We start from the raw sequence: 17,812 nt of genomic DNA on the forward strand, positions 1-17,812 counted from the left end.
ATATTGATGTCAGGGCAAATCACTTATATAAAAAGGGGAGAGGGATCAAGGAATGGATGACAATACAGAGCAACAAAAAAGACAAGAGGCTAAAAAAAAAGCCTGGCTTGACCTGAATACTTCCCATGACCCGAGGAAAGTTTTGGCAAAAGACTTCTGTTGTTCCTGCTGCTTTTTGTCACCTTCTCCTTGTTTTGCTTTCTGGATTTGCTGCTCCACACAAGGATGTTGTTCATGCCCAGCAGAGCCCAACCTTCTTCCCTCGGGAGGTTGCTTCAAGTGCCAGCATAGCATGTAGTTTGGAGTTATGCAATGTACTCAGTGAAGTTCCTGCTTCAGAAGTATCTCTGGTCAGGGCAACTCCTGACCCCTGAGCAGAAACCTAAAGGGACTTATGTGAGCCGCTAACTGCAGGCATGTGGCTTGCCAAGTTGGCTTAGCCCAGAGCTGTGCTACAGGTCACTTCAGAATAAGTTGTTGGTAATGTTATAATGCATGTGAACAACATGCTTTAAATTTTAACAGTCCATGTGAAGTCTTCCTTGGAGTTGAGAATTTGCTATATATTTTACAGGTGTATTTTGCACAGCATCAAATGCTTCTTATTCTTGGGTTATATGAAGTGGTTGTTTTTCTCCAGATACTTTAAGTAACAAATATTTTCATGTTGGGCATATGTTTAGTATTATTTGTGATTTCTTTCTATTCCTGAAGAAACCATGATGAGTTTAGCCATTTCAAATGCATTATTTGTGGTGATTCTGTAGCTAGATATGTTGAAAGACCTTTAATAAGTCTACCACAGAAAGGCAGTATTAAGGTACTTAGGACATTCTGCAAAAAAGGCAGATAACAGACACATCTACCACTAAAATATTAGCTAAAGCTGGTATTGCCATATATTTCATTAGTATTATTTATAAGAGTAGCTAATTTAGTGCTGATCAGCTGTAGGCTGATAACTACATGAATTCATATGCAAGTATGTGCACACAGGTATGCATCAGGACTGGAAAATCCTGCATGTGTCAGGGAGTCAGAAGGCAGCCACTTCTCCAACTAAAGGAAAACACACAGCAGATGCTCAAAACTTAAAATGTTGATAAATACCTGTTACACATACTGAATGATTAATTGAAAAACTCTTGGCAATAATAACATTTGTGAACACTAAATGTATTCACCAGTACTTTGCAAATAAAAAAGGAGGCTAAGCTTGTGAATAAATTGTTCAGTGTTTCTACTTTTAACCCTGGAATATTTGTTGATGGTTTTGTTGAAATCAGAGAGGGTATTTATGTGTTAATACTGAATAGTTTAAAGAAGAGATAACATCAAAATGGCACATTCTGAAAGAATCTCCTATCATTAGTAGAAATAGTGATTTTCTTGCAATAAATTCTTTCATAACTGCCTCCTTTATTTATTTTTTTGTTTGTTTCACATGGTCTGAGATTTGCTCTGATTCAGAAATACTTAGTGACAGAAAGCATGTAACAGCCTGACTTTCTTAATTTTTATTCCAAAGGAAAATGCATCTTTTAGTCAATATAAAGCTATTGAATTAATGGAAATGTTTGGTGAGTGATTTTTGGTCAATGTGAAATATTTCCTTTAAGCATTTTCAAAAGGAAATGTCTTGGGTTTTCTCATTTAATATTCCTTTTTGAAATGGATTTTTCCAACATTTAAAAAGGAAATTAAAGAAATAAACCATGTTGGTGGGGTGGAAGAAAAAATGACAAAGCATAAATTCTCCCATCAGGTTGACCAAAGCCAGTTAATTTCTTATTTTTATTTTTTGCCAGCAAGCCATCTCATCTGTTATTCACCTATCTTTAGTTACCTCAGCCATATAATAAGGAGGCTGCTGTTTGCCTCTCAAATTACTGAGCTTGTTTTATGCCTGCTGGCAAGATGGTGGGGGACAGGTTTCATGTTTATCAACTTGCCACGTTGCATAACAGCAGATGTAGTCTTGATAGCAGACTGGGGAATGCTTTTTGCAGGAAGTCAGACAGGTTTTGTACCACTATCTTGTCCTGGAAGATTTTCCTGAGGAAGAGATGCATATTGCTGTCATCAAAGCTTCCCCTAATGAAGCCAACATAGTCCCCTGGCTTGCATCAGAAACACCGTGGGGCAGGGCTGCTGCAGGTCTCTGGCAGATGATAGTTTGTTCTTGCCTGCATCCAGCTCTTCCCAGGCTTTCCATTGCTGGGCTCTGAATCTTGTCTATCCAAAGGACAAACTAGATATATTATGTGAGTTCATGCAATTACCTATTAAAGCAAAAGTAGGAAACAGCAGATAATAATTGTAAGATTTTTCTGCTGCATCTAGCCAAACACTCTTTGTCTCCTGTGATAGAATTTGAGTTTTCTTGTCTTCATCTCATTTGATGAGCTACAGGACACAGGTAAGAAGTAGGAGGGGTTCCAGCAAAACATCACAATAAGTGGTGTTTGTTATTGTGCTATCAGAGCTAGAAGGCGCAAGAAAAAAAGTAGTATTGGGAACAGCTAAGTAGTGACTTTCAGCCTTCCAGAAAACAAAGCAAGAATTGCTCAGACCAAACTAAAACAAACAAACAAACAAAAAAATCAAAACAGATACAGTATTTTTAAAACCTGTGGATTGCCCTCATATGTCCTAAGAGCACTTTCAGTTGTGCAGCAAGAATTGAGCACAATATTGTTTCTGTAAGAAAGGAGGGTTAAATGAGTTTTAAATAGCTTACAGACAAGCACAAATAAGTAAAGGGCCGTCCTCAGGAACCACTGATGCATGGAACTGGAATCCCCTAAATCACCTTTTGCTCACACTTCTTACCGTGTTGCCTCCTTCAGTAATGGGAGCACAGGGAGGGGATGGCACAGATGAATCTGATGCAGTACGGAACTTACATGTGCAAACAGAAATGAATCGACGGGACTTGGCAATACTATAAGCAAATCCAAATCCCAAAGCCTGAAATGGGGCCCCTCTGGTATGCTTGTTTCCTGAACATTATCTCCTTCCCCCTCCAATCAGCAGCTGACAAGGACCAATAAATGCCAATGTAACAGCTCTTTGGAGAGATGTATTGGCATCATTTTGCCTGTGGGAACTAGATGGAATTGCAGCATATCTGGACTGTTTATTTTCCCTACTTTTAAATATTCATATGAATACTTCTGAAGTTTTCTTTTGCCCATTGCCTTGAATGAAAGATAGCAAAAGTCATTTGGTGCTAATAATTCTGCCAAGAAAAAATAGTTTCCTTTTAGCCAGGATTCTGTTGTTTATAAACTGGCTGACAGAGAAGCACATCCGCCTGTGAAATGTAGAAAAAGGCCATCTCCATTCTAAAGGGAATTTTCCCCTCTCTGAAATAAGCATTGCACTGCATACGGAAGAATGGCAGTTGTAGGCAAAACAAGGGAGATCTGAGTCCAAACAGTTCTATCCCCTTCATCTCCCATGAAACAACGTGAAGGCACTGTTCATGGGCACTGGAGATTTTTGGTTTTCCTTGTTTGCAATGTTTTCCAGCTCCAGTTTTTACCACTACTTGCATTTTTTTCAGAGAATCTTCCAGCTTCCTCTCACTTTTTCTCTCCAGTGTCTCTATTTGCTTCCCCTTCATGTTCCTAAAATTCATGAATCTGGAGATTTTCCCACGAGATTTCTCCATTCTTTTAGACTTCCAGTCTCTTCCCCTCTACCACCATACAAGTCATGATTCATATCCACACATTTTTTTAGTGTGTGCCTGTTTTTTCCTTTGACAACATTTCTACTGCTTTCATTCCCCTGCAATCCGTCCTTTGCATGTGTTCTCTCTGTGCGCTTTTACTATTGCATGCCAGTGCATCCCCTGTTGACTGCCATTCCTTACTCCATATTGCTTCTTCTTACCTCTCCTTTGTTGACCACACCATTTCTTAAAGAAGTTTGGCCAAAGAAAATATCTGAGTTTTTTTGTTTGTTTGTTTGTTTGTTTCACTTTTGGTATTTAGAGAACTGGATCCCTTGCTTAACATTTTCTCTGCAGAATTCCTCATTTTCTCAGCACTGCCTTTTCTTCTTCTCCCCTACCATAATGAAGTTACGTATTGCTTTCCTTTGACCCACCCTCTCCAATTTAGCCTTACTGCCAAAGTGTAACTCCTGACTCTGTATTTTCCACGTTATAAACCTTCATGATCATCTTATGTAAATTCATAGAATCATAGAGCCATAGACTATCCCAACTTGGAAGGGACCCACAAGGATCATCCTGGCTCCACACAGGACTACCTAACATTAAACCATATCTGAGAGCGTTGTCTTAATGCTTCTTGAACTCTGTCAGGCTCAGTGCCATGACCACTGCCCTGGGGAGCCTGTCCCAGTGCCCGACCCCCCTCTGGGTGCAGAACCTTTCCCTAACCCCCAGCCTGACCCTCCCCTGTCCCAGCTCCATGCCATCCCCTTGGGTCCTGTCGCTGTCCCCAGAGAGCAGAGCTCAGCGCCTGCCCCTCCGCTCCCCTCGTGAGGGAGCTGCAGGCCGCCATGAGGCCTCCCCTCAGCCTGCTCTGCTCGGGGCTGAGCAAACCAAGGGACCTCAGCTACTTCTCATATGTCTTCCAGACCTATCATTATCTTTGTAGGCCTTCTCTCTAACAGTCCTTATACTGTGGAGTCCCAAACTGTACGCAGTACTTGAGGGGAGGCTGCACCAGCACAAAGTAGAGTGTGACAGCTTGAAGACTCTTCTGACCCTTTACTTGTGTTCATTACACTTTTACTTGGGATTTAAAATGTGTTTTAAAAGAAAGGACTTTACTCAATGCTATCTATTTCTGATCACACTGACCATAACTTCTCCTTTTCTCTGTCCATGTAAAATTTATGCTGGATTCATTTTGTTGCCTTAGGCTTACTGCAGTTGTCATGACTTTTACAGCCATTCTTCCAACCAACCAGCTCTCAATTTGGAATTGTAAAGTCAAGCCTGCTTGCCAGCCACCCTGTCATGCCCCGTTTTGTAGTCTTCTAGACAAATTGATTCTATTTTGTCCATTTTACCCAGGAGAACTTCCCAGAAATTTCAGAAACCTTGCTTGAATTCTCCTTTCCTGTGTGTGCCTGTAAAACAGAACACCATTTAGACTGCTGCTCTGTAAAAATCCTTAGAAGCTCCATTGCTTGTTGGTGTTTCATTACTGTTTTATGTTCACCCATCTGTTTGCATCTAACCACTCTCACTCCTACTGAAGGCAGTCTCCTTTTGTTCAGAGCCTGTACCATACTTTGCTCCATGGGAGCTTGGACCATGACAGATGAAGGTTGATGTATGGCCAGTACAAACACTGGGGAGGACTACTAAACATATCAATAGCAATCGTATGAGTCTTTTCTACTATATCATTCAGTTTTACAATTCTTGAAATAAATTTAAGACATTTGGGAACAAGCAAGAAGAGGATCCATGGTGCCTTTTTCTTTAATTATTATTTTTTTAAGGGTGTATTATTTTTGGCTGTGAGAAATATCAAGCATTATCTGAAGATTTTAGGTCCATCTCCAACAGTTCATGAGCAGGAGTCATATATTCTAAAGCAATTTTGAACACGTTTGAAACAACAGGAATTTTCAACAGGCATTTCTGCTATCAACACTACTAAAATCAGATGTAATTCAAGTATGACCAGTCAGAAGAAAATTCATTTTAATTGGTTACTTGATTAAAACTAATCTGAAGAATTAAATATTAATCAATGCTGTGAGGAAATTTTAGATGCTTTCTCTTTAGAGACAAATCAGATAAAGTGCATACTTGCTCTGTTGATTATTTGAAAACAAACACTAACGCCCCTATCCTAAAAGTGAAACTCTTATTTTTTGAAGAGTTTATCTAGCTCAGATTTTTATTTTCTATCATAAGTGTTCTTGGTAATGTCTAGATTGATTATAAAATAGGTGAAAACAATGAAGAATAAATTCTGATTTTGACTGAATTTTGACCAAAATCTGAAGTTCTAATTACTTTCACACCTCTCTGATCATACTTTCTTTGCAAAGAGATCATGGTTTCAAATGTAGTACTAGCAGAAGGAATGAAAGGACATCTAAAGAAACAAATTGTTTAAATGTCTCCATAGCAGAGAACATAGCTTAGAACAATAGAAAATGTGGAAATGCATCACGGTGTCTCTCTAATGCTTCCTTTCAGCATATCAGCAACCAACCGGTTTAGTAGCCCTTGGTAGCCTTTATATCCGCCTGCCAATTGTGAATGCTACATGCCTTGCATGGAAAGCTGCTCTCAGAAGATTGTTCTTGACACATATAAGACAAGCACCCTTCTGATTTCACTTCTGTGCAAGAACCTCAAATGGCAAAAATACTGCCATGATGAAATGTAGTTCCTCAAGGATAATCAGTGATCAGCACCAGGACTATTTTTTTCTGTTGCCTTCCTCACCTTGCAAGGAGTTAATACAACCTTGTCTGAAGTTTAAGGGAGATTATGTAGCATAATGATTGTTTAGACAATATTAAAGTATTTCCAGGAGGAACCAGCCAGAAGAAACAGACACTCTCTTTCTTTGTTAATGCATATGGTTAACTAAGCTTAGTTTCCAAATCTATATTATCCTCGAAGGAAATGTCTAGATAATCCATTCAGAACAATATGTTGATGGATCTTTCTTCAGTTACCCAAGCACACTTCTCTGTTTTTTCCCCTCTTCTGTTCAGTGGTGGTGTTCACTACAGCTAAGAGAGAGCTCAGAAACCTGCCTGCTAGCTCATGTACCACTGCCATGTTCTATTAGACAGCCAAAACTGGATGGTATGAACGTTTACAGGATCCTCAGGGCTCAGACACAGACCTCAGATAATCAGTGCCTCCTAGCCAGATCTACTCCTCTTCAGGGGAAGAAGAGAGAAGAACTCATCTCTCCTGGCTATCACTGTGTATTACAGCTGAAGGGAGGACCTGTGAGATGTCTGTAGCAGGAATTTGTGTCTGGTACAATGGTATAGCTTTAGCGGGTGAACTTTAAATATAATTTCTTTGGTGTATTCCTTGCAGTGAATGAAATCCTTGCTCTGTATAGTCAACTGCCAAACAGCTCAGTGGGCTTACAAAATGAAGCAGATGAGATAAGGTGGTGATTGCCAGTCAGGATGCAGGTCACATCATCACCTTCTGTAAGTAAAAGACAGAAGAAAGGCTCGGGGGGTATCATCTGATCCATCTGAATGTGAACATTATCCTGTGTAAAAGATCCAAAAAATGCTTCTAGCTGACTCAGCTTAGTGCTCCTTTGTGCATTAGCACTGGTTTTGAATCAAGGTTTTGAACACCAATAGCTTTGTTGGTTTTTCTCTTTAAAGTGGGATGTTATGGCTTGCCAGACACACTATGGTCATGCATGGTGCTAGTGAGATCTTATGGTAAACACACAAAAAAATTCAATACAGCATACTTCAGACAGTAACTTTGGTATACTGGGGACAGCTGTAGAGAAAAAAAAAAAAAAGAGTAAAAAGAAATAATAATAAAATATAAAACCATTATTGTTACCTATTATTTATAGGTATTTATCCTTTTTGTAGCTTGAGATAGTCTGTACCAATACCATTCAACTGAAAACCTATTTGGCAATTTTCATCACTCTCAAATGGGAACTGATCCTCTGACAAAGTCTGGTTGCAGAAATGCTTTTCCCAAAAAGTATACAGAGCTGGAGACAGGTGTCTTCTCCCAATTTTTTTTTTTTTTTTTTTTCTCTCAGCTTCCTTTTAGACGTAAATGTCCCCTTGAGGGTTTATTACAATTCATAAACCAGATACTTACTGAAGATCTCAGGTTTTAATACCTCCCACAAAGGATTGTTGATTTCTAGAAATAGTCTCGAAACGCTCATGTCCCTCAGGCATACTGGTATGGAGTTACTACCTGGTTAGACAGTAAACAAACCATTTACTGATGTGAAAGCAACATCTAGGAAATGACCTAATACCTGGTTGCAGTATAAACATATCTGTTATCCATTATCAATTAAATTCTCCCTGCAGTCAATTAAGGAAGATTTTTTTTCTCTCTTTTTTTACTTTTATAGCAATATGTGCACCTTTATAACCAATGCAATGACAAACACACTTTGTACAGATATATAGAATAGAACTAGAAATGTGGTTTCTTGCTAAGTCATGGTATAAACTAGATATAACAGTGAAGTAATAAAACCTTGTGCAAAGCATCACAGAGTCAAGTGACTTTTAAATGTCTTTCCAGGCTGCAAGTACATTTTCAAGCTGAAGTGCATTAATGTACCCTGAAGGATTCCACATGAAGGCAACAATCTCCAGTGATTAAAATTAATTTGAAATGGCCCAATTACGTGGCTTTAAAAAATAATAGTATTGTTTTAGTTGTTTAGCAGATCTTCCAAACATACATATATTTTTTTAATGGCCAGCACCAATAACTGTATTGCTTAGAAGTTCCTGAGGTCTTAGATCAATCAACAAAAACAGTCTGTAACCTTAGTGTTTATTGATTTGGTTACTTTTTCCCAGAAAAACAAAACAAAACAAACAAACAAAAGACAACAAAACCAACAACAACAACAACAAACACCAACACCAAGAATTATTGCTGTTACAAAAGCCAACTATTAACTGTTTGGTATGTGAACCATATTACCATTCACAAAATAATTGATTTGATCTAGAACTCATCACTTTCAGTGTCACATTTTAAACTAAAATATGTAGCTATTCTTTCTCATCACTTTTGTACAAAAGGTTAGGGATGGCATTCCCAGGATTAAGTTATGAATACAAAGATCACCTTGAAAGAAAGGAATGTGGAGGATTACATGAATGTTGATATTATATGTCTTCAGAAAAGTATGGGAAATTTAGAGAACAATGTAGGACCCAAGGACAAACACTTATTGGATTAAATGGTGAAACTTTCTGTTGTACATTGGTTGCTCTTCCTTGAGTGAGTGCTCCTGACTTCTCCTATACCATTCATCTATACTCAACCTTATGAGGATCCTTATAGGGTTATTTTTTTTCCCCCCAGGAATGATCAATAGAGCATTGTGCACAAGCAGATCTCCCAGAGCAAGAGCATACAAGCCCTTTTTTGAATAGAGAGCTACAGCAAAATAAGGCCTACCATCATAGGCCACAGGGCCCAGCCATGCTGATGAACCACGTAATACGTCAAAGTGTCACCACTTTGAAGCAGTTTGTCCATATGGCAGTGTGCATACCATCCTGAGAGACCCAAATGCAAATGCAAACAAGTACAATTATTCAACAGCAGAGACTTCTACCTGACAGGACATGTAAAAGATATTTCTTGCATTGCATACTCAAGTTTTAGTTAGGTTTCAGGCACTGCATATTCAGGGCCTAAAATCCTTGAGCTGACCATTGGATGACAAATAAAAGGTGAGAGGAACACCAAATAACAGAGAAAAATGAGAAAATATAACTTGAAATGTCCAGAAAATAATATTTTTTCAAAATGAAACATAAATTTATGTTGAAATAGAATTACTACAGTGTCCCCCTGTGAAAGAGAAGAGAGCCCAGACCTGTGTTCATGCAAGTTGCCAGAACCATAAATAATCAGTGCACTGACCTAGAGGAACTAAAGTTAAAAATAAATAAAGAAATAAAAATCTAAGGTCTAAAGTGAAAACAAAACAAAACAAAAAACTAAGTCATTCCTTTGAGCTCCTAAACAAGGAAAAATTTTCATGGGCTCTCTACTGTGATTTACATTTCTTCATATCACTTATACACATCTCTGTTGTTTGGTGTCACAATAAAATAAAATACATTTTTAAACAGTGTTTCAAACATGCCAGTAGGTTTCTTTCTAGATCATCCGATAGGTACAGAGGTACTTTTTTCTCCTTTCCAGTCAACTTGTATGCATAAGTAATATAAAAATAATAAACATTTATTTGTAACCTGTGGACAAGAGGATTCCAGATACATTCCTACAGAATTGCATCGTTCACTCATAAAAAAACAAAACACAGTGATAAAGTATGATTGTAAGCAGTTATTTCTAGTGTAGAAACTACAGAACAATTAAGTCTGTTGAGCTGTTGAGGCCTGATTAATCTATTATGTCAAAAATGAATTTGTGTAAATATCTGAATTTTCATGAAGTGAACGACTGTGGGAAAAATTGATTTTAAATTTACCTTTTTTGTTTGTTTGTTTGTTTTCACGCTTCAGCAGAGCAACCTTTTAAAAATTTTTATCCAAGTCCAACAAGGTATTTGCTTTTGAATCAGACAAACTGGTTTTGTTTCTTTGCTTTACATTTTTTCACCTTTCTGAATGGTATTTCAGAGTAATTTTCAAACTGAAATGTCAATGCAAAATTCTAGATCAATGCATAACTATTTCAATATTTTCTATTTAAAAAAAAAATAAAACAACAAAAAACACAGTAGTTTTAGTCAAAGCAGTTGGAGAAATTCGATAAATTACATATGTATATTTTAGGTGAAGAAAGTAGCATCATCCTGTTGTTGTTTTAACAGAGACAACAATAAAGTTATATTAAAAAGGTACTACTAATAAAACTAGTACCTTTTCCTTGTTTTATATTCCTTAAGATTTATTATTATTAATAATATTATTTTATTTTATTTTATTTTATTTTATTTTATTTTATTTTATTTTATTTTATTTTATTTTATTTTATTTTATTTTTATTTTTATTTTTATTTTATTTTATTTTATTTTATTTTATTTTATTTTATTTTATTTTATTTTATTTTATTTTATTTTATTTTATTACTGCTGTTTTGTTTCAGAATTAGAGCTAGGTAGTTTGTAAGTCAATAAGATTCCTTACTGAAGTCTTACCAGATTGTTTTTTGCCACTCCTATTTTCTTTGCCTGTCTTCACTCAATAACTGTTTAAACATTTCCAAGGAGAAATTAGTGACTACTAGGAATATGAATAGAACTACCTCTACTAAGTAAGCAATATCGTCACTGATGAAAAAATAATACAGACTTGGTCGATGACATTGTAGCTGCAACAACCTTCCAACTTTTTAAATATCATATCTATAAATCAGTCTAAGATTCAATTGTAAGCAGTCAAGTTGCAGTCAAGGCAACTTGACTTGACTGCAACTTGACTGCTTAGACAGACATGAAGATGGAGAGGAGAGGTTGCTCTTTAGCTATTAATACTGAAGGACACAACTCCTGTAATAGTCAACCCTCTATTTTTATTTGATGTACAGCTTTTTAATATAGTATACTTCCAAAAGGCAGCCTGACAAGTGGTAAATATGATTATTTTGAGATGAGACTAATAACAAGAGATTTTCAGGCCTTATTCCTATCTCTCCTAAGAAAAAATTCATAAGGCATTAAGCACATCTGCAGTCAGTTCTTTTCTATGAATGCTAATCATATTCTCAATGAATTAATTATAATTCCTATTGACTATAGTGATATTGTTTTGAGAAATTATCTCCCAGGTCAGATGAAAAGGTTTGACTTTGTGTGACACACCAGAGTGATTTGTTCTCCACTGTGACATTAGTATTCCTTAGCAGGAACTTCCTGAAGAATTATAAACAAATTAAACTGAGAAAGGGCCCCCTCTCCACTGAATTCTTCATTCAAAACATTGTACGGGGAATCTCCTCCATGGTCTGTCGTGTATAACTGAACAATGTAACAGACATTTTCTTCTCCACAGAATGCCTTCCAGGCTGCATCGCAGAACGCGTCTTCCGAGCGTACCTTTTCGTGATAGAGTTACACTGGCAACAAATTGAGATAGGGGTGCAGGTGGGAGTTATCAGTGGAGTTGCACCTGCTTAGCCTGGCTCTGAAATTCCCTCTGATCTGTTACAGTCTGAAATGCAGCCTTTGTATGCACGGTATCTGTGGCAACTACACATTGTGTAGGAAAAAGCATGGAGTGCAAACCACTACTGATTTCTTCATTGCTGCCTTAGAGGAAAGATTCTGGGGAGCTGGGGCACAAGATTTCAGATGGTCTCTAGTTCTGCAGGAAGCAAAAGGAAGGCAGTGAGATCTCCTGGGCTGCACCCATCTTCCTCCCAGCTTCCCAGGACTTGAAGCTGATGGAGCATCTTAAATCTTGCTCCCAAGAGCTGAACCTGGATTTAGGCTGCTTGCAAAGCTCTCTGTGGATTTACAGTGGGTGACTCCAGAGTCTTGTAGGAAGGACCTGATCTACCTTGTATGTGTGATGTTGGTTATGTGGTATCATGAGAAACCAGATGGGGTATATGGCAAAGGCTGGGACCGACAAAGAATCTTAACACCCACGCAAGTTCATCCACAAGAGCTTTCTAAGATTTTAGAGAAGCCAGAGGAGAAGCCAGAGCTACCAGCTACCCCTGGTCACTTGGGCAGCAAAGAAATGCTCTGACAGGGCATTAGTATAAGTTAGTGAATCTGGCCTTGAAACTGCTTTTGCTGGCATGTCTTACTGCTTCTTACCTTGCAACTCACATGAGAGGGCAATAAGCAGTCCTGTCATTAATTTTTTGTTCTTCCATTCCTATTTCAGAAACAAACAAACAAAAAACCCTTAAGGTCTGTTAGTGGGTATCTGAATTAACCCAAATCAGTCTCTGAGTTGAACCCTTGAAGGACAGAGTACCACACTGCTTCTCATGGCACTGGCTCTGGCCATCAAGTCCACTTCCACCCTTTCTCCTATGTAGGCTATTTTCAACAGCTCAGTTGATAACCTGGAAAGAAGTGAAAGGCTTGTGATGGAGCTAGGGAGATGTGAAGGACATAGTTTTCTTCTGCACATATCCCAGATTTAGGAGGCCTGGAAAGGCCTGAGGAAGACAATGAGCACATTAACTTCAGAACAAAATGCAAAGCTCATTTGATCTGATTCAACTTCCCCATGAAAGAGTGCTCATAGCAAAATTAGATGGAAGATAGAGGGGAAAAATGAAATAAGAAATGCCAATGGAAAATAATTGCTTTTCAAGTTGCAAGGTATTAAGAGTGAACTGGGAAATCTGGGTGTGTGCCTCTGTGCCAAGAGACAAGGAGACAAAAACAGAGCCCTAAAGCTGTAAGCAAAGTGACTGCATCTGGGAGATACTGTACATAGAGTGCAACTGTGCGTGACTGCAGTGCTCAGAGGAATCAGCGTGTTCTGTACATCCTTCAGTTATGACATTGTTTAAAACAAAAGATAAGAGGAAGAAAAAATCCACTATTGTAGCATCCTTTCACTGTCAGATGTAGGAGGTGACATTCCCGCCGCAGGGATAAGGTGCTCTGGTGTCCTTTTTCAGGTCCGATATCCCATCAAAAGATGGCACAGCCCTGCCTGGCCACCCAGGGACATGAGGTATGTGCGTTCCCCTCCTTCAGTGGGAGGTGGAGGTGGAAGGCATGGGCCCACGACACAGCAGTTGTTGTGCTCTTCTTCTTCTCTGCCAAGCAGCAAGTGGAGTGCTCATCAGAGCCGAAGGAAATCAGGGCAAGAGCGCTTATTGTGCCCTCATAGCCATCCACACAGCCACGCACTGTAGTGCTGCCAGTCTCGATGTCTCTTGAAAAGGAAGCAAAAAAGCATGTGCTCATTAAACTCATGTTCTGGCTCTCTCTTCTTTCTCATCGTGTTAAAAGAAGCCTATGTTCTTCACAGCCTGAAACCCAGGGTCTTTTCTTTTGAGGATTCCCAGATTCAATAGCTTAATTTTAGTTCCACCTTCTAATTTGCATTCTTTATGTCAGCTGCTAAGCAGTAAGTGAAATTATTTCAATTTGTGCAGATTTACAATTACTAATTGTACTGCCAATTGATTTTCTATCTTGTATTTTTAAAGAGACATCAAAAGATGTGATAGATATAAGATCCTCAATACTTAAAAGAAGGGAAAAAAAGGAGCAAAAAAGTCAATAAACCTAAGTGGAAAAAATCATCTATTGCAATCAGTTAGCTGTGTTATCTAACACTGTGCCTGACAAAAAAAAAAAAAAAAAAATCAACCTTCTCTTTCTCTGTAGGTGGCTGTTTGTATATTGAAATAAAAATATATGATGCTGTCTGAACCAGCTCAGAGAACGACATGAAGTGACATCACTCTGTTAATGGCAAAACCTGGGGGAGAGGGGAAAGCCCTTGTTCCCATAGAAACCAGTGAGCCATTAAAAAGACACACACCTCTAACATCTGAATTAAAAAAATGCTTCTAACTCAACACATTTTATTTAATACAAACCATTTTTTTCCTTGACTATTATAATGCTGGGTGGGTTACCTTGACTGCTGCTAGGGTTTTGTGTTATTCACCTTCAGCAGCTGTCACAGAGAAGCAGAGAACACTCTTGGGTTAAACAACTCATAAACAGCTTATCACTAAAGTGAAGTCTCTCTCCAGTAGGTGGCTACCCCCTAAGTCTTATAATAATTTGCTCCCTCCGCCCCCTCTCCGTCTTATAATAATTTGAAGGAGGTGCTCAGAAGACAAAGAACCTTAAAATAAGAAGAGAAAAAAAAAAAAAGAAAAAGAAAAAGAAAAAGAAAAGCATTACTCTACATCCAGTTTTTGTACCAGCCTGACTATATGTATTAGAAGTGCAAATATTTAAGGAAAAAATCATAATAAATGTAACATGGATGTAAGCTGTATCTAGGTCTAGTACCAGCACAGCATCTTCCTCTTTCTATAATGAAATAAGCTATGCTGATATAAGCACTGATGTAACTGTATTTACCCTGTGCATTGGTATGTGTGTGGGGGATTTGTACTTCTGTAATTATATTAGTGTGTGTAGCAGTCTGTGTAAAGATAAGTTCTTAAAATTATGTTCAGGAGTCACATTTTCCCCTTGAAACCTCCTGCCTTTGTTTGCTGTTATATAACCTCATTTTGCTTTGCTTTGAAATATTTTCTCTTCTCTGTTGCTGTTGGAAATACCCACGCAAACCAAGAGGGGAAATGGGCTATAAACGGAACAAATGAAACTGAGTATTGACTTAAATTGGTTTTGGTCTGGTTCCAAATGTTGCCAAACACACAAGATAAATACACAGAGTGTGGAGAAAAACTGTCCCCTCTCTCACTTGTTTATAATGCTAGTAAATGTAGATGCCAGTTACAAACACTGTAAGTAGGAAAAAAATGGTTACCAGTACTCCTTATAATGCTAACACATGCAGACTGCTTATGGTTATGATGTATATTCTTACATTTTTAAAATATAAATATCTTAGAGGACCTGGTGAAGGTAAAAAGTAAGAAGACAATATCTATCTCAAATACATCCTCTGTTTTTCTATTTTTACCATCTTTTTCTTTCTTTTTTTTTTTTGGCTGAAGATCTTAAAATTAACACATTATTCGGGCCTGCAATTTTACAATTATGTTTTATTGATAAAATAAAGTTGATTTTATGGTGGTTCCTAGAACCTCCACTGAAAACTGGATTCTGTTATAGAAAGCTGCTTCCCCACACACATATACGCACAAATAAAGGCTATCCTTTTCCCAGCAAATTTACTGGTAGGTACAAGGCAAGTGTTAGAAATGAAATATGATTAACACTTCATAAATAGGTAACTGGGAGAAAGATGCAATGACGTATCCAAAATCACATGGCAGAGGTGTGGCAGAGCTTGATAACAAACCATTTGACTGAGACCCCATCCTGTGTTTAAATTGCAAGGTCCTCCTGCTCCCTCATCTTGGGCCATGCCTTCTCCTTTGCACCACACGCATGTGTCTGGCTTTCCAATTTTATTGTAGGGTGTTCTCTGTTAGTGCAACTTCTTTTACAGCATTTTACGTAGCTCGCCTTTGAATTCCACCCAACCTTGTATCTCAGCTTTCTTGTCTCAGCCCTCGAGCAGTGCTAGTCTCCTTGGCTGTACCTGTCCTGGCCCCAGGTCATCCCTTACAGACAGCAGCTGCTAACAGCAGCTTTCCTGTTCCTTGCTTTCATGGTGGCATTCCCTGTTCACAGGAACTCTGAACCACTGTTTGTAGCTCAAACTTGCCTTCATTGTTAAGACACTTACAACAAAAATATCTTCTTGTCCACTGTGTCACCACATTGTGCCTTGCTCCTTCAGCCTTGCTACAGATGTTATATTTGCCTGTCTGTCCTTTATCCACAATTGTCTTTAGTGCATATGTAGGCAATAGGCACGAGGTGCATAAATCAGGTGTTGCTGCTGTCAAGACATTTAAGTTTTTTGAGAAACGAGCAAATCATGGCACCAACTTTGCTGCCAGACTTTATGGTCATGGAAGAGAATCAGTTATAACGAGGAAATTGCACATTTATAACAGACAATCTGAATACAACCCTTTAGACGTTCTTCAACCTTGACTTTATGGATGGATTGTCTGACAAAACCTGACCCACAAGGTCATTTACTCCTTCACAAACCTTCTCAAGAACCATTTTTACTGAGGTACCTGGAGGAAATTAGCCATTTTACAATGGGAAGGGCAGATGAGTCACTGAGGCAACCTTAGTCTGAAGAGAGAATTTTTAAGGACACTTCCCCATACAGTCTTCAAAAATTGTGAGATCTCAAGGCAGGGTATGTCTATAGCTCTGTTGAAGAACACTGCCAGTGACTGTTACTGGAATACTGTCATTACCAAAAAATAACCAGGATAATATTTAGGACTACATTAAAAAAGATCCACGAGTGACATTTTCTAAACAGGCTATTTATGCAGTCTTATGCCACGAGGGTCAGACTCATAAAGTACTTGAGAGACTAAGAAGGCCTCAAAATTCCTAAATGCATTGGCAAATTTGGACCCTAGTTTAAATTTTTGTACTTGATATGCATCCTAGAAATATTCCCCTACTATGTTTAATGGATCTGGGAGCAAATGAATTTGGAAAAATAAAGTCAAATAGACTTTTCTGAATCAATATTGCAGCATTTCACATTCTTGATAATTTGAATTGTAGTGCTGGAGCAATATTCAGCTGCTGCAAATTGATATGGCTGCAGTGAAACCAATAATATTACACTAATTTATTCCATCTGAGGGTGTGATTTTTACAGCATATCCCTGACCTTAGTTAATTGTTGTTATTGTGTTGCTGTTTTTATTTATTTTTTAATAAATGGGAAAAGAAAAAAAAAAAAAGCAGATTTCTGTATTTATAGAGAGAATGAAGAGATTAATTCTGCAAATAAACTGAAGGTACCAGTAACAAAACCAGGAAAGTTATCAGTCAATATTTTGTGGGGAAAAGAGCTCAATCAGAAAACAGAAACAGGGAAGCAGTGCATTGTTCTCTTTTCTTTTCCTTTCTCTAAGATAGAATTCTGAGTTATGGAAACAGGTAGGAAACATTAAAAAAAAAAAAAAAAAAGTATGATATAGCCTCATTCAAGTGTACTAAAGCTGCAAATGCATACATATCCCCATGAGTTTTCTTTATGGTATCTAAAACTTTACCCGATTAGAAAGAGAATTTCTAATTCTCTTAGAGAGATTTCTAATTCTCTAAGAGACAGGGCAAATGTACAGGGGTCCTTCTTCTGACACACATATGCAACTTTGGGAACTTCTTGATGAGAAACTTTCTGATCTTGTTGATGTTTCTAGACCAGAGGTGTCAGTGGCCCTACATTCAATGAATCTCACTGACACCTGAGGGCAAATTTATGCTTTGGTTTCCACCACATCCGATGAGAATTAATTCTCCAGTCTTGTCTGAAGAGGTATTTTTTTGCTTTCAAACTGCTGGTTGATAATTTCATTATCAGTCTACCTGCTGTTGTAAGGTGAGAAAG

At 38.0% G+C, this 17,812-nt stretch overlaps 1 protein-coding gene across 4 annotated transcripts in view; it reads right to left on the reverse strand.

The window, feature by feature from the left end:
* Positions 1-17,812, reverse strand: part of LOC311429624 (uncharacterized protein) — a 79,263-nt gene that overhangs the window by 13,046 nt on the left and 48,405 nt on the right. The window contains exon 2 of one of the 4 annotated variants that reach the window (XM_084505713.1): positions 7,832-7,933. The exons of the other annotated variants lie outside the window; for them this stretch is intronic. Within the exon in view, the coding sequence (XP_084361839.1) occupies positions 7,832-7,933 (102 nt within the window). The remainder of the gene's footprint in view (positions 1-7,831; positions 7,934-17,812) is intronic. 4 annotated transcript variants of the gene reach the window in all.

Source organism: Aythya ferina, assembly GCF_964211825.1.
Source record: "Aythya ferina genome assembly, chromosome: 1".
In the NCBI taxonomy this organism is placed as follows: domain Eukaryota; kingdom Metazoa; phylum Chordata; class Aves; order Anseriformes; family Anatidae; genus Aythya; species Aythya ferina.